Source organism: Bos mutus, chromosome 25 (assembly GCF_027580195.1).
Source record: "Bos mutus isolate GX-2022 chromosome 25, NWIPB_WYAK_1.1, whole genome shotgun sequence".
In the NCBI taxonomy this organism is placed as follows: domain Eukaryota; kingdom Metazoa; phylum Chordata; class Mammalia; order Artiodactyla; family Bovidae; genus Bos; species Bos mutus.
Genome location: NC_091641.1, coordinates 41,856,287 through 41,877,290, shown reverse-complemented (window position 1 = coordinate 41,877,290; position 21,004 = coordinate 41,856,287). Strand labels below are relative to the sequence as shown.

The following is a 21,004-nucleotide window of genomic DNA, read 5'->3' as shown; positions in this document are numbered from 1 at the left end:
AGGCCTCTTGGAGGTCTGACAGACCAGCCGGTGGAGGCGTGCGTTCTGCGGCTGGGCTGCGTGGGGGAGGGTGGACCAGGGTGCAAGTGTGGCGCGGAGAGGGGGGGCATGCCACTGGGAGAGGTGAGGAGCCCGGAGCTCCCCTTCACCCCAGCTGCCTGCTCCCCCTCACACTGCAAGCGTTCCAGCAGCCGCGGGCTTCGTCCAAGATGGGAGGTGGGGGTGCCAGGCAGGGGCGCCAGCGGGAAACGCGGGTCCCCAGGCCAGCCCCCACCCCGGCCGAGGCGGACCCGTGCCGGCGCCCGCCCCGCTCCGCTCCGCCCCCCCGCCCGCAGCCGGCCTTCCGCCCTCCTCCGCGCAGGCGCCGGCTCCACCCCCAGACCGGGCGGTGCTTCCGGGTGGGCTCCTGGGTGGGCTCCGCGCCGGCGTGTCCGGAGCCGCGGCGGACCGCTGGAAGCCTACGCGTCGCGGGGCCCAGGTGAGTGCGCGCCCCGGGAGCACGTCCCTCCGAGGGCGCACGGCCGAAGGACAGGCTTTGGGCTGAGACCCTCCCCGGAGTCTCAGCCCCACCGCAGTGAGCCCTGAGCGGGAGCCAGTAACGTGCTCCCGGGCCGCCCCTCTGCGTGTGCAGTCTTTAGATGAGCCCTGCCGGCGGGGTCGGACCCGCTAGGCCGCTCCATTTGCCACCAGCAGAGTCGAGGTCCAGCCCGAGGCCTCCAGGAAGGAGAGCCCGAGCCCGGTTGCCTGGTTACATGCTGGGCACACGGCCCGGCTCACACGGCCCCTGCCCGGAGCCCGCCTGCCGCAGACGTGACCGTCCGCTACTTCCGCACAGCCCTTCCTCCAGTGCGTGTCCCAGACGGATAAACACTCTGTAACTGACCCTGTTCGCCCAGGTTTTGACGGAGGGCTGGCAGGTGTCTTGGGCGCCTGCTTCCAGGCGGCTGTTCCCTGCCCTCCCCTTGGGGAGACCCAGCCTGGCAAGAGACCCTCCCCAGGTTTTGCCCAGAGCTCTGCGCTCTGGTGAGGGTGTTTCTTCCTAACACTAGTGAAGGCTGGCTGTAGGCTGGCTGAGTACTTCCCCGGCGTCTCATTTTATTCTCAGAACCACCCTGTGTGATGATGTTGGTTCCCTTTCTGCAGGTGAAACAGAGGCACAGACATTAAGTCACTTTCTGGGGCAGCCGGCACTCTTGGGTGCAACAGCAGGCTCACCCCACTCCTCAGCCCGGGGATCTGAACCAGGGCCTCCCTGAGCCTCACTCCTGGGGCAGCTGTATGAGTCCCCACCCCCCAGGGTGGGTCAGGGCAGAGACCCAGAGTCAGCCCGGGGCCTTGGGCAGGCCGAGAGCCACACCCGGGCTGAGGAGCAGGGCCGCAGCGTCCCGGAGCGCGAGCCCACGCTCGGTATCTGAAGATGGGCTAGGCTGCAGTCGCGGTCACATCAGCATCTGTTCTCAGCTGACCAGTGGCTCCGGACAACATAGTGTCAGCACTTACGTTAAAGATGATGGGTCTGTCGCATGCCAGGGAGGCACTGGAATCGACCCCTGAGGAGGGTGTCCAGGCCCCAGTGCTCACCTGCATCTTCCCTGGGAGACTGGCTGGTCCCAGAATGACTGAGGGTGTGTGTGGTCAGGTCCCCGGCCCTGCGGCAGCAGCTGGGAGGCAGGCGGTGTGCTGGTCTTGGCGGAGCCTCTTCACTCCTGGGACCTCACCTTTGCTTCACTTCTCCTTATTCTGACATCCTGAGTCACGAGCCACAGGACAGCTGGGGACTCATCAGGGTTGTCCTGAGCCAAGGAGACGAGCAACCTGGTGCTCACCCACGGGGGTGTCAGGCCTTCTGGGCCCTTGTAGGAGGGGTCAGGCACAGCGGGAGTCCTGCCGACTTGGGGAAGGGGTGTGGATGACTCGACCCCCCAGTCTGTTCCTCGGCCAAGGCCCCACTGGGGTCACAGCTGACTTAAAGTTCCTGGTCAGGGTCAGGTGCCCAGGGCTCAGAAGTCCACTTGGGGAGCCCGTGATGAGTGGCAGTCAGCGGGGACCAGCCCTGACCCAGGCCTGGGTGCCACTGTCCCCTCCCCAGGCCCTGAAGCCCCCTGCCACTGAGCTGTGTAAGTGCTGCGTATGGGGCAGAGTGGCTGCTTTGTCACTGCCTTTATGTGCGGTCATCTCCTAGGGCCTCCGGGTCCCCGCCTGGGCGGAGCACGTCAGGTGTGGCATCATCTGCAGCTGGTTGCCCCCGTTTTGCAGATGAGGAGGTGGACAGGCAGGCAGTTGAATGAGTCCTTGAGCTCCTGACTTCACTGAACAACCATCTGTCCTCCCCAGATGATTTTGTCCTTTCCCATTTTAGCTTTCCTGCACAATGGGGCAGAAAAAGCAGCGAGCGTTGGAGGCCAAGCGGCATCAGAACCCATCGGACGGGACCCAGATGCCTTCCCCCAAGGAGCTGCACCTGGGGCCGCCCGCGACCCTGGGCCCCACGCGCAGCATCTATTTCTCAAGCCCAGAGGGCCGTCCTGCTCGCCTGGGATCAGCGTTTTTCGACCAGCCCGCAGTGTCCCTGGCCCGGGCATTTCTCGGACAGGTAATAGAAATGTAGCAGCGTGGCCTCCGCGTGAAGAGTCACCACCGGGCAGCATCTGTGGGCACAGCCCTCTTCCCGCTGGGCTCACGTCCCTGACTTGGCCCTGCGTGTCCTCACGCAGTCAGCCGCTTTGCCCACACTTGCCCTGAGGAGCTTCACCTGAGTCGCCTGGGGCAGGGGTTGGGGCAGGGTTGGCTGAGAAGAATGCCGAGGTTGCTGGGGTGTCTGCCTGCTCTGGGCAGTGAGAGTGAGGAGGCAGCAGCTGCAGCATCAGACTTTGCATTGGGGCATGGGAGCGCTGGCCCTGGGTTTCTCACAAGGACTGTGGTCCGTGCTGGCCCTGTCACCTGCCCTGTCCCCTGGCACAGCCACTGCCCTGCCGGAGTTGGTCTGTGTGTGTAGCACCTTAGACACACAGCAGCCGAGCCCACGGCACACAGGCTGTCCTGCATCGGCACGGGCTGGCGACAGCCTCTTCCTTGCCACTGGCTCGCTTCCCAGCAGCACCTGCAGCCCCGACCCCTGGGGGGGCCGCTGGATGCCCAGCGCCCGTCGGGGAGTCTGCTCCAGGCGGTGTGCACACAGCATGTGCCACATCTGTCTGGAGCACCATCGGGCTACAGTCCTGGTGCCAAAACCCTGGCTTTCTGGTCGTCCTGGAGGCTCTGTGGCTACGTTGTGTCCTTTAATGAGCCTACCGTGAGGTTAAAATAGCCAAGGAGATTCAGTTTCTGTGGCTATTTGAAAACTGGTGCCAAGAACAGACCCTAAAATGTAAGCTAGTGGAGCGTGATCTAAAGTGTGCACTCGTCGAGAAGGGAGCAGTCTGTTCCCCTGAGGATGCTCTGAGCTTCAGGGGCCAGGAGGTCCTGAAAGCATGTGGAGTCAGGAGAGGTTATGACCTCACACGAAGTGGCATGGGGGCAGGTGAGTCCAGCGTCCCGTCGAGGACCCCAGGTCCTCACAGGCTCCCCCTGGGCTCCCGGCATGCCCATTTGAGCCTGAGGGTGGACAGGGCAGTGTCCAGCAGAGAAGGGAAGGTCTTATCCCGTGTGCCCCTTTCCTTCAGGAGGAGAACCTTTCTCAGACCCTCCCAGTGGATGTCCTCTGTAGAGCCCATACCAGGCTTGGGTCGTGCACTCATCCTCGGGCAGGTCAGTGCAAGGAGCTACGGGTTGCCACAACAGCCCAAACCACTCTCTGTCCCCTCGTGGGTTGAGAAGGGTCCTCTTAGGACCCCCACCAGCAAGCAGGAGATGTTTGTGATGGGCTGAGGGGCAGCCGACTCCTGCTGTCTGAGAGAAGACCGTGAGCACAGGGCTGCGGGAGGCTCCGCCCACCCCATGGCGGCGCAGAAACCATCAGGCTGTTTCCTGATCCTGGCCAGACACTGTGGGCTCCGTGGGTTAAGGGGCAGTGGCCTGGCCATCTGCTCGACTGCTCTGGCCTAAGGACAAGGCAGGTGCTGGGGACGTCCTGGGGAGGTGGCCGTCCCTGATACTCCACCATGAACCCTGATTGAGTCAGACCTGGGGCTGCAGACACTGGGCATGCCTGCCAGCCATTCTCAGGGCCGGGCTCAGCCAGCCTCTGTCCCTCGCTGGACCCAACCCCAAACGCACCCAGTCCCCGCCCCAGGGTGTTGTCCAAGGCAGCCAGCGCCAGGCCCGACTCCCCGGCCCACTGCCTGTGCTGACCCCCAGTTCAAGGAGCTTGCCACCCCAGGGCTGGGGGCCAGGCTGGGGTACTGTGGGGCAGCTGGTCCTACTGCTTTCAGAGCTGACTGCGTGGGTGCTGAGCATGACAGCCCTTTGCAGTTGGTCTGGGTGGAGAGTTCCACGGGCCGTGGAATCCCGGGCAAGGCCCTGTGCCCTTCACACCGCTCAGCCTCAGGCTAAGCGTCAGGTCCGGGGGCACTGGGCATGGAGGGCAGGGCACCCATGAGAGGACGCGTGAGGACTTGCTAGTGCTGAACACACCCCAGCCAGGCCGGCTGCGCCCTGTGGACGGGACACTCGCTGAGCAGGGCCCGGCTGTATGCGGATGTCCCGGGACATCCCAAGCTGGGGAGGGGCGTCCAGGCCGTGGGCCATCAGCAGGGAACGAGCCCCCTTTTTCCTCCCCGGAGCAGATCTTGGTCCGAAGACTGGATGACAGCACAGAGCTCCGCGGCCGCATCGTGGAGACTGAGGCATACTTGGGGCCAGAGGATGAAGCTGCCCATTCAAGGGGCGGCCGGCAGACCCCCCGCAACCGTGGCATGTTCATGAAGCCCGGGACCCTCTACGTATATCTCATCTACGGCATGTACTTCTGCATGAACGTCTCCAGCCGAGGTGAGGAGGACCGGGGGGCAGGTGTCTGAGCCAGGGGCGCCTTGGGAGCGAGGCTGCAGCGTCACCCTGGCTGCACTGCCAGTGGCTCAGAGAGCGACCTGAGCCCCGAGCGGCAGGTGCAGGAGCCCCCGGGTGGCCGCTGGTGCTGCTGCTGGCCCGGGAGGACTCAGAGGGCTGACTGGGGAAACGACCGTGCGATCAATTTGGGGTGCTCTGGGCTCAGGCAGGAGCCTCGCCAGTGGGCAGTCACGGGGTCTCAGCAGGATGACCCTGCCACCGTGGGGAACACGAGGCAGTGTCTGGATGTTCTTGGCCGTCAGAGCCCTGGGGTGCTCCTGGCTTCCCCTGCGTAGGGGTCAGGGAGGGTGCACACCATTCATGACGCATAGGACGCCTGACTCCACAGAGAATGGTGGCCCCAGGGTCAGCAGTGCCAAATGGAGAGAGGCTGATCTAGAGCTCCCCCTCGCTGGGGGACCCACTAGGTCCTTCGTGGGTAGGCACCTCTGTTTTCTTGGGTGTTTGTGCTGGGAAGGAAGCGCCCAGCAGTAGGTCTCCCTAGCCCAGTCTGGCCAGCCAGTTCCAGCGTCCGTCTGCTGAGCCTCCGTCCCAAGATGAAGGCTCGGGGACGTCAGGGCTGTCGGTCACACTGGAGAACTGCAGTGACGTGCGAGCTGTGATCGCCCAGGGTGGACAGCTGCAGATGCTGAGTGTGAGCCGCAGGCTGGAGGATGCGAGGAGCCCTGACTGGCCCTGCACCCCGCCCCGCAGAAGGCAGTTATGTGAAACTGAGTGACAGGGACCGCCCCAGGGGCCTGTTATCTCCCAGAGAACTTTCCAGTGGCCAAGCTTTTCTTTGGCATTAGAACCAACCCCTCGTGAGGGGAGACTGGACTTGGACAAGGGGCTGCGGTTGGTGAGGAAGGGAAGGTGTTTTGGGGGGTACAGTTGGACTGGGCAGATGAGGGAGGTAATGTGTTCCTTTCTGGTCATGTGAGCAGGATGCCCAGGAACGTCCCAGTCAAGGGAGCAGAAAACTGCAGGGTGCAGACTGCCGGGGCCAAGCATCATCCAGGAGAGAGGGAGGGGCAGCGGGGCCGGTCTGTGCCTGCGGGGTGGAGGCCTGGTGGAGACCGAGCAGCTGCTGCGGGTGGGGGGCGGGGGGCAGGGGGGAGGATAGGGAGGCCCAGTGGGAAGAGCTGGGGCTGTACTCACACGCATCCTCGGAGAGGAGGGGTGAGCTGCTCCCCTGACCTGTGTGCAGGCGGCACCCAGCGCGCTTGGTGGAACCAGAGGGAGCTGTGCAGCTGGTGAGGGAGGGCCCAGGAATCATGGAGGAACTAGAGCCCAGGCTTGGGCACCCTCAGGCCATCCTGAAATGCTTTGAAAAGTGGCTGGTTAAGGCTTGCAGGCTGTGCAGGAGGCCGGCTCCTGGGTGTTGTTGGGAAGCCCTGTGTGGCTAAGGCCCTGGAGGGACTGGGCTGGCCACGTGTCGGGCTGAGCCCCTCAGATCCCAGCAGGTGGGGCAGACTCCGGGCCCAGAGCAACCCCGGTGCTCAGCTGGGGATCAAGGGCTCTGGACAGGCATGTATTCTCTGGGGAATCCCAGGCCCTGGGTGTCGGCCCTCCCTCAGTGGCCTGGACTGTGGGGGGAGAGGGCGGGCCCCGAGGTGGGGAGCTATGTTGGCACCTCTCCCCATTGGGTCACAGGGTGGGGCTCACCTGCACCCTGTGTACACTGGGGGCGGCTACCATGGGCATATGCCCATGGGGGGCCGTCTCTGGGGCTTCCATTGCCTACCGACCTTACAGTTAGCGCCAGTCACACTAACCAGAGGAAGCCAGGGAGCTCCATGCCTCCCCAGCTGGTAGACACACGGCTAGAGGTGCCCGTAGGAGGCACAGGTGAGCAGGACGGGTGGCAGGCAGAGAGTCTGGGCAGAGAGTGAGCACAGGTGTCCCCAGCTGCTCTGGTCAGGCCTTGGATAGGAGAACCACAGCCTGGAAGCTCCATCTCCCACAGGGGACGGGGCGTGTGTCCTGCTCCGAGCGCTGGAGCCCCTGGGGGGCCTGGAGGCCATGCGGCAGCTTCGCCACGCCCTCCGCAAAGGCGCTGCAGGACGAGCCCTCAAAGACCGTGAGCTCTGCAACGGCCCCTCCAAGCTGTGCCAGGCCCTGGCCATCGACAGGAGCTTCGACCAGCGCGACCTGGCCAGGGATGAGTCTGTGTGGCTGGAGCAGGGCCCCCCCGAGCCCAGTGAGCCAGCCGTGGTGGCGGCAGCCCGTGTGGGCATAGGCCAGGCTGGCGAGTGGGCCCAGAAGCCCCTGCGCTTCTACATACGGGGCAGCCCCTGGGTCAGCGTGGTGGACAGGGCGGCAGAGCGGGACACACAGACTGGAGCCAGGGCGTGCTCCCACAAGGACTTTTAATTGTTTACCAACGAAATAAAGGCTGTGTTTCTAGAAGAGTGTCCTTTGCACCTTGTCCAGAGCCCTCCTGGCAGCCAGCTCTGCTCCGGTGACCCAGGGCCACCGTGCCCACTTTCTCTCAGGCCTGAAGCCACGCTTGGGTGGGGGGCACCACGGCAGACACACTCCCAGGGGAAGCAGAACGACTCCCCACAGGATGTCCTGAGCCAGGTCCTGGTGCCTTGGGTGCCCACAGAGAGGACTGCTTGGCCACGGCCTCCAGAGGCCAACACAGGAAGGTGGGGCTGGGGAGGTGCCCGCAGGCAGGCAGTGCTGGGCCAGACAGGGCGGCGAGGGACACGGGCAGAATCGTGTGGGAGGCATGCAGCCCTCAAGAGGCCCGCGTGCTGGTCGCGCCCCTACCACGAGCCTCACCTTCGCAGCCCAGGGCCCCTGAGGCTGTCCTGAAGACGAAGATGAGGAGAGCAAGGCCCCGCAGTGGGAGGGAGCAGGGGGTGAGAGGCAGTGCCCCCACCCAGCTCACGTGAGCAGGGCCTGGAAGACGGCGATGACCGGGTCCTCGTGGGTGGTCACCACCAGGACGCTGCGGAACTTGTCCACGAGCGCCAGCAGCTGGGAGCGCCGTGTATTCTCATTGTACATGATCTCCTCCAGGTGGTGGCGGCCGCGGAAGTAGTGCAGGAGCCTGCCGGGGGTGGGGGTGGGAGGGCGTGAGGACAGCTACGGCGTGGGGTTGAGACAGCCCGCGGGACCCGCTCCCACCACAGCCCTTCGGCAGAGGGGGGCGCACGGGCAGCCGTAGCTTCGGCCCTCCGTGCCACTGCAGCTCGGGGGAGTCTGGCTTGGAGGCTTGGCCCCGACAACCTGATGCTCCCGGAACACCATGTGCCCAGTGCCCCCAGGTCTGGGCTGGGGGTGACAAGTCTCTCACCCAGATGTGCAGACCTCAGGCCCCACCCCGCCCCCAGACCAAGGGTCCTGGGACGATCCCTGCTCAGCCCTCGAGGATGACGTGACGAGCAGCACTGGAAGGAGGTCCAAGAGACACTCCACACACAGGCGCCAGTCCTGAGGCCTGCGCTGAGGTCCGCCGCCCGTCTCTCCACACGGGGCCCCGCCGCACCTGGCAAGCATGCGGAGGTCCTCCGGGTTCTGGGCCGCAGGCACGCTGAGGATGGCGGCCCGCTCGTGCTCGGACAGGCTGGCCAGCAGGCTCTCCGTCATCCTCCTGTTCAGCGGCGAGTCCCCGCTGGGGAGCAGCTCAGCGCTGGAGTTGTCCATGCTGGGGCTGGTGAGGGTCATGTCATCGCTGCTGGCTGAGAACCGGCAGCAGTCAGGGAGCGGCAGCCCTGCGGTCACCCACATCCACCTGGGAGCTCACCGCCACGCCCTCGGGGAGCTGCCCCAAACCCCAAGGTCATCCAGTCCCTCGCATTAATGGGGCCCTGGGAAGACTGGGGTCCCCAAGCCAGGGACCTGGGCTCAGGGCTGCTGCCTTCGGGAGACACTGTGGCCAAATGGCTCTGCAGAGAAGGGACCAGTCACCATCTCCACAGAGGCGCCTGGGCCAGGCTGCTCCAACTCAGCAAGGCAGAGCCCTGTCCTCAGGGAAGCAGGGGAGGACCTCCCGTCCCCCAGGCAAAGCTGCCCAGCGGGGCGAGTGACATCCATGCGAGGACACAGCTGCCCAGAGGGCGGTGTGAGCAGGGGTTCGAGTGCGGCCCTGTGACGGTACCGTGGTCACTCACAGGTGCCCAAGTCGGACCTCCCAGCCACCCGCCTCTTGCAAGTGTGCCCAGGTGCTCACCCCCCTCCAGACAGATGCCCGGGGGCAGGAAATCCTACTTGGGGAGCCAAAGCTGAGGGCATTGGGCGTGCTGAGGCTGCGGCCGCCCACCCTGGTGGCGAGGGGCGCGTCGTCCTCGCGGGCGCGGGGCTCGTCCTCGCTGGGCGAGGCCATCAGGCAGACGTAGGTGTGCAGCTGCACCAGGAGCCGGCGCTGCAGCATCCACACCACCATCTGGATGAGCTGCGTCTGCAGGCAGGGGCACCGGAGGTCAGAGGGGACACCCGGCGGGGCCACAGCGGCCCTCACTCCGCCACGTGCCCAGCTGCCCACACGCCTTTCTGCCCAGAGCTGACAGGACCTGTGACGTGGCGGCCCTGCTGTGTCGCCTCTCCCGGCCCGTGGGCTCTGTGGGGACCCCACCCATGGCCAGCACCCTAAGAGCAGAAAGTCCTCCCCCCTGGGTCGACCCCTGTGTGGGGGCATCCACGTCCCCAGACCCACGTGCCACCTTCCTGTCACTGGGGTTCCCTGCTGGGAGGGCGGACAGGCATGGACACACGCGTGTACCGTGAGCATGTATGACCCAGTCACAGCAAGGAAAATGGAAGAGGACTGTAAAATACTTCAGGAGACCTCGTCAGCACCTGCACACACTCGGGGCCTGAAACAGGAGTTAGGGAGGCAGGCGGCTTCACCCAGGACCCAGCAGAATCAGAACCAGCTCCCCTCAGGCCAAGAAGAGCCACCGGCCGTCCAGACCACTGGGAAGTCTGCACTGGGGAGGGGGAGGGCACACAGTGTGTCTTCTGTTCGGCTGGCACAACCTGGCACTGTTCCAGGAAACCACAGGTGCCGCGAACAGGGGCATTTACAGCAGTCACGCTCGGCGTCTAAGTGAAGGAACCAAGAGACCAACCTCCAGCTTGGGGTTGGAGCAGACCACACCCCACCCCTGGGAGGACCAGATGGTGACTGACACGGTCCCTCCTCTGCGTTCACAACTTGAGGAGGAAAGGGCTGCTTTTAAGGACTGGCTTTGCCTACCAGCCCCAGCACTTGTTAGAGCAAACACTTCACTTTGAAGACAAGCCTTGAGAACACCAGCCCATCTCCCCCCAGGGCCCAGGGCTCAGGCTGGGATGGGGGAGGGGCAAGGCCTGGCTCTGGGACCCAGGTCAATCAGTCCTTCTGTAAACACACAACTCGCCAGCTCGTTCCCCATGCCTCGCCCCTCCCTGGTGGCCACCACGCCACGCCCACACTCCTGCCAGCCCCTCGCCACCCTGACTCTGACCCAGACCCAGGCCTGTCCTGTGCAGGCCCCAAATGTGAAAATTCTGGGTGTCTGTGAGCTCAGACTTATACCCACAGACCCCGTGGCCACCGGGACCCTGGCAGGCAGGAGAGGGAGTCGGGGCAGGGCCCAGGCTCAGTAAAACAAAACCCTCTGTGTTCCCGATTCTAGGACCCCCAGGTCCAGAAGGGGCAGCGGGTGGCTCTCTTGTCCCAGGAATGGTCACAATCTCCTGCCAGTTGACCTCTTAGCTCCGCCCTAACCCTGAGAACTGCCTGCCACGGGCAGACAGGGCTCCGTGTGTGGAGGGACTGGCACTGCCCAGGTGTCGGCAGGCAGCCAGCCTCTGGCAGGGCAGGTATCACCTACACAGCAAGCACTGCCCCCAACCCAGGCTTTGGGCGCAGCAACACTGCAGGCCTGGGATCAATTGGGGACTGAAGCCAGGTGGCTGGTCCCTGGGCTCCCCCAGCTCCCAAGACTCACCTCCTGAACAGGGGGGGCCAGGGGGTTCCTGAATTCTGACAAGGAGACAGGCAAGGAGAACTTGGCAAGGACAGATGGCAGGTCGTGAGATGGAAACTGGCGTGAGAACTGCTCGGCGAGCGGGGAATACCTGGGGATGGGGGTGAGGATCCCTGAGCTCGAGAGGTCTCCCCTCAGTCAGGCATCTGTGTCCTTGCCTCGAGCCCGCGCTGGGCAGGAGGGGATGCAGTGTGGTGAGGGTCCGGGAGGGTGCAGTGAGGACAGAGCCCAGACGCCTTCCCCACGCGGCAGCCCCTGTGAGCCTCTGCGTCAGGACCAAGGCTCCTGACCTGCCAGCAGGCACCCTGCGCAGGGCCCACTGGCCAGCAGGTGTGGGCAGGTGCAGACCTTTCCCAGAGGCTGCAAGTGCAGAGCAGCACAGGCCTGGGTGGCGCTGGAGGGGCGGGACCAGGCCAGAACTGGGACACGGGCCTGGCTGAGCTGGGAGCACCACCTGGGGCCCTGTCAGCCAGAGGGACTCACAGACACACGCTGGCGTTGGGAGACAGCATGTAGACGTTGTTTTCACACAGCGGGTAGATGATGATGGCCTTGCCCCAGTACACCAGGTGGGCCGCAAGCTGGAAAACCTGTAGGCAGGGGGCAGGGGACTGCTGGGAGGCTGAGCCTTCTGCCACTGGTCCTCAGCTGTCCCGGCTGGCCCGGCACGGACGCCTGGGCAACCAGGACGAGGTCGACTCAGCTGCGCAAGGGTCTTGGCTGCTCATCCTGGCAGAGGCCAGCCCCTAGCCCACCGGCACCGAGCACCAGGACAGTGGATGAGGGGTCGCTGCACCCACCCCCACCCCTCACTCGTCCCTGGAGAACCTCCCTCTGTCTTGCTGCCCTGGGCTCTCAAGACATCAGGATGGCCCACAGACAGACCACAGCGCCGGGAGGGAGGGCCAGGGTGAGACCACGGCACTGGGCAGTGCTCACCCCGACCACCACAGCCAAGTGCCTGCGGGCACAGCACCAAAACACCCCCACCTCGTCTCAGCAAACAGGGCCTCCAGTGGCCCCAGCTGAAACACAAAGGACGTTTCAGTCCCACTGCTGACCCTCTCTCTCACCCCAAGTCCCAGTGACAATGGCTCTAAAGGAAACAGGCTCATTTCCCTCCGTCTCTGCCACCAACCTCACCCAGCGGGTCCACATCCCCTCTCCCTGCAGCCAGAGCGCCTGCTCCAGGCTAGAAGTCTGAAATTGGGAGCACTGGGCTGTTGGCAGGGACACTGATCTTTGCCTCTAAGATACAAGCTGCTGCTCCTGGCGTGAGGTGAGACCACGCCTCCCACCTTGGCCTCCACAGTCACCTCTTCTGCAGGTCACCTCCCGCCTCCTCTTCTGTAGTCAAAGCCTCTCCACCTGCCTCCCTCTCACAAGGGCCCACCCAGATTATCGCCTCATATCAAGAGTGTTAATTCCATCTGCAAAGTCCCACATAAGGAAGGTCCCACTCACATTAGGACGCGGAGGTCTACGAGGGCACTGTTCATTCATTACAAGTAACGTAAGTATAATCCTAATTTTGTTATTCAAAGATTATATATTAACGTTTATATAAAAGAGTTGGAGGAATCTACTGTGGTTACTGCTGCGATATGGGATTGTGGGCACTTACTCTGTGTCTATAATTTGTGTGATATTTGAACTTTTATAAGAAAGAATATATTAGTTTCATTAGACAAAAACCTTCAAATCACCTGATGACATTCACACCTGAGACCGACATTCCCTGATATCCGTGCAGGGGCTCCGGCTGGGCTCGCCAGCCTCCCCCACGGGGCCTCTGCTGGGCCACCTGCTGAAGGAAGCAGCAGTGCCAGCGGCCGGCACAGTCCACCCGTGGGGCCAGGCCCTGCATGACCACACCAGCAGCAAACCCCGATCCACACCGGGTTCAGTGTAGAGGGGCGAGGAAGCAGACGGCAAGGGGCAGCAAGGGGCCCCATGGCAAGGCCACGGCCAGGGAGAAACAGAGGCGACATCATCAGAGCTCTGTGCAGGGCAACTGCGGCCAGGGGGAGGCGTGTCCACACAGGACCCTGTCGGGCAGCCGCGGGGGCAGAGAGGGCCCCTCAGAGCCGCACACGCACGGGCCCCTAGCCTCAGCAGCACCGGTCAGGACGCCGCGCAGTGGTGCACACACCTCAGCCAGCGCCTGTGAGGTCTGTGTCTCGTGGGTGCTAGCAAGGCAGTCCAGGACCCCACGTGAGACACCAGGCACAGGTCAATAAACACTCGCACGTGGGGTGGACAAGGGTCATGGGGTAAAGATGGGGGAAGGATTCTAGACAACAGAATCCCAAAGGGCTGCTTTGGGGGAAAATGGCCTGAGAGTCGGGCCTGGTGAACAAGCTCCCCTACTGTGCTAACGTGCCCATCTCCATGGAAGATTCTGAAAGATGTGGGAATACCAGACCACCTTATCTGTCTCCTGAGAAACCTGTATGTAGGTCAAGAAGCAACAGTTAGAGTCAGACATGGAACAAGAGACTGGTTCAAAATTGGGAAAGGAGTAGGTCAAGGCTGTATATTGTCACCCTGCTTATTTATTTATGTCTAGAGTACATCATGCGAAATGCCAGGCTAGATGAAGGACAAGTTGGAATCAAGATTATGGGAGAAAAATCAATAACCTGAGATATGCAGATAATACCACCCTAATGGCAGAAAGCCAAGAGGAAATAAAGAGCCTCTTGATGAGGGTCAAAGAGGAAAATGGAAAAAGCTGGCTTAAAACTCAATATTAAAAAAACTAAGATCATGGCATCCAGTCCTATCACGTCATAGCAAACAGATGGGGAAAATGTGGGAAAGTACAGATTTTATTTTCCCAAGCTAGAAAATCACTCTGGATGATGACTGCAGCCATAAATCAAAAGACGTTTGCTCCTTGAAAGGAAAACTATGACAAACCTAGACAGCGTATTAAAAAGCATCACTTTGCCAACAAAGGTCCATATAGTCAAAGTTACGGTTTTTCCAGTAGTCATATGCAGATGTGAGAATTGGGCCATAAAGGCTGAGCACCAAAGAACTGATGCTTTCGAACTGTGGTGCTGGAGAAGACTCCTGAGAGTCCCTTGGACTGCAAGGAGATCAAACCAGTCAATCCTAAAGGAAATCAACCCTGAATGTTCCTTGGAAGGACTGATGTTGAAGCTCCAATACTTTGGCCACCTAATGCGAAGAGCTAACTCGTTGGAAAAGACACTGATGCTGGGAAAAATTGAAGGCAAAAGGAGAAAGGGATGACAGAGGATGAGATGGTTGGATGGCATCATTGACTTGATGGCCACGAATTTGAGCAAACTCCGGGAGAGAGTGGAGGGCAGAGGCGTGTTGCCGTCCCGGGGGGCGCAAAGAGTTGGTCATGAACTTAGTGACTGAACAACAACAACGGCGAATATGCTGAGGAGCAAAGACCGCAGGCCCCCTGGAGGTGCCTCACAGGGCCTGAGAAAGCTGTCCCGGCCTCCGCAGCTGTGGCCCCTGGCCCAGGGCTCCGCTGCCCCCTGGTGGCCAGGTGCTGCCCCGCTCCAGACCCGGGGTCCCCCTCAGGCCGTCGCTTGAGGCCCCCCTGACCCAGCCTCCACCTTCTTCCTGTGCTTTTCCTCACCCTCAGCTCTGCCTACTATTCCACCAGATCTTCGGCCAAAGAGGAGGGGCCACCATCTGATCAGAAAGGGCAGCCCCCAAGCTTGTGACTCGGCAGGGAGATGGCACCTCGTACAGAACACAGGCCCGCGTGCCATGGGGTGTGGTCCTGCTCTACACGGCTCCCACAAGGGCGAAGTCCGCTCACCCAGCACCATGAAGGCCTCGCTCCTCTCTGCCGCAGCCCAGCGGCCCCGCCACGATACAGACACTTGGGAGGAACTCAGGCCCCCGGCCCAGAGGCCGGTCTGCCTCCAGATCCATCACTGTGGCAGGCCGTACGCGGCCCTCGGCTGGACTACGGCCCTAGGGAGGCAGCTTGAGGTGCCTCCTATGACACATCCAGCCTCCCCCCACACTGCCCATCCTGCCCACTGAGGGTATCTCCCCAGGCCCCCAGAGGTACCTGCAGCAAAGCCAGGTCTGCGTCCTGGGCCAGCTGCTGCAGGTTCTTCACAGCAGACGTGGTCTTGATCACGCGCACCAGGGCCGGGGAGCAGTCAAGCGGGAGCTCACCCAGCAGGGACTTCTCATCGCTGAGCAGCAGGAGGGCATGGTACGGGCTGCAGGGCAGAGACATGGTCAGTGGTACAAGCAGCTTCGGGCTCTCGGGGTGGGCACCTGGAGAAAAGAGGCCACGGGAGGAACTGGAAGACAGGGTTGTGCCCTGAGGCCTTTAAAAACCTGCGAGGATCACTGCTGCAACAGAAAGAACTGCAGGAGCCCTGATGACCCGCTCCATCCCACCTCTGGGACTGCCCGCAAACACTGGTTGACTTAAAAATGAGTCAACCCTTCCCAAGGAAACAGCCCCAAAGAGGGCTTCCCTGGTGGCTCAGATGGTAAAGAATCCATCTGCAACGCGGGAGACCTGGGTTCAATCCCTGGGCTGGGAAGATCCCCTGGAGGAGGGCATGGCAACCCACTCCAGTATTCTTGCCTGGAGAATCCCATGGACAGGGGAGCCTGGCGGGCAACAGTCCGTGGGGTCGCAAAGAGTTGGACACGACTGAGCGACTAAGAACAGCATATAACACATGGGAAAAGCAAAATCCCCACCTCAGACTGTGAACAGAACTACCGAGACACATGCTGGGAAGGAAGCCCAGGAGGAAAAGCCCGGACAGTGCGGGGGCCTGGGTGAGGGATGAAGCCAGTGCTCTGCTTTCTGTCATCAAAACATCTGCTGTCCCGTGCCCAGATCTCTTTTTCTGGTTAAGACATTTGAGGAGACAGAGCACTTGGTGGGGAAGGCAAAGGCAGGAGACTGGGCTCTGTGCTGTCCTTGCAGGAGGAAGCCTGAAATGGACAAACAGAGCCCACAAGTTCTGGTTCAAGCAGAGACCCCAGGAGTAACACCATGATGACACAGCCCTCTGAGGGTCAGGCCCGCTGCTGGCCGTGAGGCGCGGTCCACAGCCCTAACGAGGCCCCAGGCTGGGGCTGCAGCGCAAAGCCCTGCTCGGCCAGGCAGTGCCCAGAGGCTCTGGGGGTGAGCTGGGGGTGATGGTCACTCCTGGACAAAACTGGACACAAAAACATGTGTTTACAAACAGCAGAGCCCTACCTGCCAGTTTCTATGGCAGGAAGAGGACCCAAGTGCTTGGTACACCTCAGGCAGACAAAGGAGAGAAGGGCCGGCGGGCGTGGGGCTGGCACTCACCGGATGGCCTTCAGGCTGCGCTCGATGGCCTCTGGCGGGATGAGGCTGCTGGCCGCGTAGTGGATCTTGTGGGGCAGGCAGAAGCTCACCTCCAGCCAGCTGTTGACGTGGAGCCGCACCACCCCAGATGTGCACAAGCTGCAGAGAGAGGGCCCTCAGCCTTGCACACGCAACCACATCTTGCACACCCGCCTGAGGGCGCCTCCGCCCAGCCCACAAGTACACTGCAGGGAGGCTTCCCAGACTCCTACCCCGCATCCTACCCCACATCTCAGTAGGGTTAAGAAAGCATCCTATCCCACATCTCAGTAGGGTTAAGAGAAGAAAATGATGTATTAGGAACACACACAAAAGTTGCCTTTCTGGCCAGCCTCGGAATCTGCAGTCCAACCAGAGGCAAGGGATCAGGGAAGCCTCTCCAATCTCTGCCCTGGAGGCTCAATGCACCCGGGCATCCCAGGGCTTCCTCTACACGATGGGCGGCCGGGCAGGGCAGGGCCCATCACCAAAAGGGAGAGATGAGCAGGAGAGGAAGGGGGAGCGGGAGGGAAGGGTGGCGGTGCCCGGCCCCCAGATATCCCGAGGGAGGAGCCCGCCCCTGCCGATGGTGCAGCCCTGCAGGCGCTCCACAGCCAGCAGCCACGCCAGCCCCCGCTCAGGCTTTTGGCACCCCTCGTCTCCCCAGCCTCGCTCAGGCCAAACACAGAGACTCTGTGTCTGACTCTCATGTCTCACAACCCACCTCAGACTGCCTGTGAATCCTGCCTGCTCCACGCAGGGACAAACTGCACACCTGCTCCACTCTGGCCTCCCTGGTCTGCCCTCCCTACGCAGACCCCCAGGGGTCCCACCTCAGCAGTCCTAGCCAAGACCTCAAAGTGCCAGAGCCCTGTGGGACGTGCCCACTCTTGCCAACCCTGTATCCTCCCGCCGGAGAGTCCAGCAGGACAGGCTGCCCTGCTGCTCTCCAAGCTCGTGGACTTGCCCTAGCCACACGCTCTCCCTCAGGGGCGCCAGGGCTCCTTCCTGCCTACAGATCTCAACTCTAGGCCCACCTTCTCAGTGGGGTGAGCCCCAAGCCTGGCCCTGGCCCCCCAGGCGGCTCCAAGCTGCCATCTGTCCTGTGCGTGGGCAGCAACAGGCCCTCCTGTCCGCGGTCAGTGCTGTTTCCCGACCAGAATCCACAAGGTGCGGTGCTCACCGCACGGCCAGCAACGGGCAGGGACACTGAGAGCACTTCCAGCCTGGAGGGGGGAGGAGGCCTGAGGACAAGACCCTCTGGGCCGCCGTCTCTCAGGAACGAAGCTGAGGCCCTGACCTGGCCCAGGTGCTGAGCACAGAAGGAATGACTGCTAGCGCAGAGCAGGGTATGGGGCCTGTGCCCCCTGCCTGGCCCCTTCTTGCCACACTCCAGCCCACGCTGCTGGCACTCGGGCCTCGGGGCTCTCGGAAACAGACTCAGGGATCTGGGTGCTAGAGGCGGCCCGTGGCCCCCGCCCCGCATCCACAGGCTGTTCTTACAGTCCCTCCCCACAGCCCTGTCCAAAGAGCTATGCGGAATCCACAGGCAGCAGTTTCAAATGTAAAAATCAGTCCTTATTGTCTCCAGCAGGGAATGGGCACCAAGGAGAGGAACCACGGGAAGCACACGGAGCACGCCTGCGACCTCAGCTGCCCCCAGGACTCCTGCTGGCCCCGGCCTCGCTCCCTCTCCTGTGCTGCCACCGGGGCACCTGGAGGGCCGGGCCCTCTCCCAGGGCTTCCCTGTCCCTAGCTGACCCCTTGAAGGATGAGAGAGGGTCTCAGGCCCCCAGCTGCAGGGGGGCCACAAGCTGTGGCTTGTGTGTAGTTCTCTTCACATCCGCTCAGAAAGGCAGTGGACTCAGAACCAAGGTCTTCCTATCTCTGAGCTCTCCTGTAGGACATGGCACGAGGTAGCTGCTGGAACGCAGAGTCATAGTAAACACCGAGATTCCTCTTTTCTTTTTTTTTTTTTTCGAGATTCCTCTTTTCAAATGTAGCCATGTGGGCTCCTCCAGGAGCCCAGCGATGCCATGTGCAGGCTGCTGAGCCACTGGGCACAGGAGGAGGCCCCAGGCACTGGTTCAGGCTCTTGGTGCACAATCTACAGCCTGCATTTGGGGGCTCCCACTCAGTCGTGCCAAGAAAGACAGAGGGAATTGTAAGCAAACTATGTGAACACAAGAAGCCGGACAGAGTGGTAAGAAAAGGGATGTGGAGGAGGGGGCAAGGGTAGGTGTAGCCTGGGGCCTCATGGGGATCTGGTAGCAGGCAGACAAGCCATCAAGGCCTGTGCAGCAGCATGGGGTCCCAGTCGATGGGGTCACAAAGAGTTGGACAGGATTGAGCGACTGAGCACTAGCAGAGTAGAAGCTGGGCCTGAAAAGGGTCCCAAGCAGCTCGTACTTGTATCCTCAGGGCAGCTAACGGTTTGGTGGGGACACTGAGGAAAACACTGTGCCTGTGTGAGGCTTATCCGGCCCCTCACATGGATAAGGCCACACCACACACTGGACTGCAACTCTGAGACCCCACCCCGCCTGCGACACGAGATAGATGCGCCCCCAGAGCCCAAGGCCCAAGGCAATCACACGGGCCTTTCAACAAGCGCTTATCTTTCACATCCCAGACGGCACAGGATGCAAGCTCATCCCCCACCTCACATCTCAGCATCCAAATTTCAGTCCCTATCCTAGCGTCCTGCTGTGGGCTCGCACCAGTCACCCTTCTCCCTGCCCCAGGCCAGAGACCTCCGAAGCCAGCCCTGCACCCTCTGGTCTCGCACACAGGGGCAACACTGCGCGTGACCCAAGAGGGCTACGTGGGCTCCTGGAAGCCCACACTGACATTTCCAACACAGGTGCACTTTCTGGAAAGGACTGAAATTCCCAGGATATTCGTGGGCAAGTCTGTGGGCCCAGCCCTGCTCTGGACAGGCAGCGAAGAGCAGGGCAGAGTCCCCAGCACCCCCAGCACTGCCGCAGGTCAGGAACTGCTTGGCAGACACTTCTTCAAGCCCCACCATGGGATCCACATGCTGAGCACAGACGGCTAGGGGACATCCCCAACCTCGGGGGATGCTGTCACTGAAGTCACCAAGCTACAAGGGGACACACAGGTGCTGGGCAAGCAGCGGTGGGCTCCGCGGAGTCACGCGGCAGCAGCGGCTCACAGACGCAGAGGTCCTGGGGCATAGGGCCTCCAGGCCACACCACACACAGGACTGCAGTGAAAGCGCTCAGTCCAGAACGCCCCTGTGCAAAGTCCCAGCCCAGCCTCGAACCTCAACGAGACCTCAGCTTCAGGCCTCTTGCTTCTGCTCTGAGAAAGCCCGTCCCGGGGCCTGCTGGCGAGCCTCCACAGAGAAAGGGCTGCGTGCTCCCTACCACCTGCCTTCTTGCCCCTTGGTGCAGCCCGCCCTGCAGGAGCAGGGTGGGTCAGGCTAGACCCTCACAGCCTTCCCACTGGGTCAGAGCCGATGCCGTCAGCAGGCGGGGACAGGGGAGGACACGGATGGTCTGGGATTCCTATGGGAGAAGCACTGGGCGGGACCCAGATCACAAGACTCGGGCCTGGAAACAGGGAGGGGGTCATCTGGGTTCAGGAAGGAGGCAAAGGGCTGAATGGGGGCCCGGGAGCTGCTCTTGCTGAGTGCTGACTCCTGTCCTTGGGACTGCTGCCACTAGAGGGCGCTGGGCTGCCTCAGCGCTGGGCTGCCTCAGCTCCGGGCTCGGCTGGTCCAGCACGCCACGAAAGCAGCTGTCAACTCTCGAGGGTCAGCATCCCAACACAGTTCGAGCCTAAGAATTCACAGCTCATTGTTTGCTCAGAAACATACTGTCTGGCTCTGGATTGCTTTTTACTGTAAGCCCACGCTGGCCTGGATCTAGCGTGCAGTTTCAAGGGACGCTGCTCTTATGTCCTCTGACACCCTGAAGTCATCGAAATAAAAACACGGAAACAGCAGCCACTCTGTGCATCCCTGAAGACAGCTCTCCCTCCCACCTAAAGGCACCTGCGCCCCCAGGAGGAAACAGGGCCAAAGCAGAGCGTTCACAGAGAAGGGTACAGGGGTGGGCCCAGGTGAAGACGTGCACACCTGCGTTCATATCGGCTGACCTGAGACACCATTCACCACCCACCGTGGTCGGCAGAACCGGAAAGCTCAGAAGACTCTGTGTGGCAAAGTCAGGTGCTGCTGACAGGTGGGCAGACGCAACCACAGAGGGCAGTACCTCCGTGACACACACACCTGACTACTTAGCCGGCAGTTCCACTTAGGAATTTCTCTCAGGGATGCACGGGCACCCACAAAAAAACACACACGGCTAAGCCGCATGTCCTTCAGCAGCAAAAGCTGGAGCCCATGAAGCCCCAGGGAGGCGGCAGGCAGCTGGGCAGCAGAGAAGTCAGTCCTTATTTACCAACAGACAGATGTCTAAGTTGCACGTGGAGGTGAGAAGGAACAGGGCAACCGCACACGCAGTATGCTCCGGGCTCACCCTCCTGTGCGCCGCGCCCTCGGAGGGGCACACAGCACGCAGCCACCTGACACATCCTGCCTCCGGGACGGGACCAGTGAGGGTCTAAGGAGAAAGCAGCCCAGCGCCCTTTCAGACCTGACCGACAGGGGACCTCTTCAAAGGCTTAAGCTAAATAACAAAAGGACAATTACCAAAACATCACAGTG

At 62.0% G+C, this 21,004-nt stretch overlaps 2 protein-coding genes across 6 annotated transcripts in view; one reads left to right on the top strand and one right to left on the bottom strand.

Moving 5' to 3' along the window:
- Positions 1 to 323: 323 nt before the first annotated feature.
- Positions 324 to 7,395, top strand: MPG (N-methylpurine DNA glycosylase). The gene is made up of 4 exons (XM_014482949.2): positions 324 to 478; positions 2,360 to 2,593; positions 4,725 to 4,929; positions 6,953 to 7,395. The coding sequence occupies exons 2-4, from the start codon at positions 2,372 to 2,374 to the stop codon at positions 7,357 to 7,359; spliced, it is 834 nt and encodes a 277-aa protein (XP_014338435.2). The 5' UTR covers positions 324 to 478; positions 2,360 to 2,371; the 3' UTR covers positions 7,360 to 7,395.
- Positions 7,396 to 7,542: 147 nt separating this feature from the next.
- NPRL3 (NPR3 like, GATOR1 complex subunit) overlaps positions 7,543 to 21,004 on the bottom strand; it is a 32,963-nt gene continuing 19,501 nt past the window's right edge. For 4 of the 5 annotated variants that reach the window (XM_070363217.1, XM_005886849.2, XM_070363219.1 and 1 more), the window contains 7 exons: positions 16,294 to 16,431; positions 15,037 to 15,193; positions 11,451 to 11,557; positions 10,929 to 11,058; positions 9,205 to 9,394; positions 8,483 to 8,675; positions 7,543 to 8,044 (listed from right to left, as the gene is read on the bottom strand). In XM_070363217.1, coding sequence (XP_070219318.1) covers positions 7,879 to 8,044; positions 8,483 to 8,675; positions 9,205 to 9,394; positions 10,929 to 11,058; positions 11,451 to 11,557; positions 15,037 to 15,193; positions 16,294 to 16,431 — 1,081 coding nt within the window. In that variant the 3' untranslated portion in view covers positions 7,543 to 7,878. Of the gene's footprint in view, positions 8,045 to 8,482; positions 8,676 to 9,166; positions 9,395 to 10,928; positions 11,059 to 11,450; positions 11,558 to 15,036; positions 15,194 to 16,293; positions 16,432 to 21,004 lie in introns of those variants that run through there. The other variant, XM_070363218.1, reaches the window with a different exon arrangement.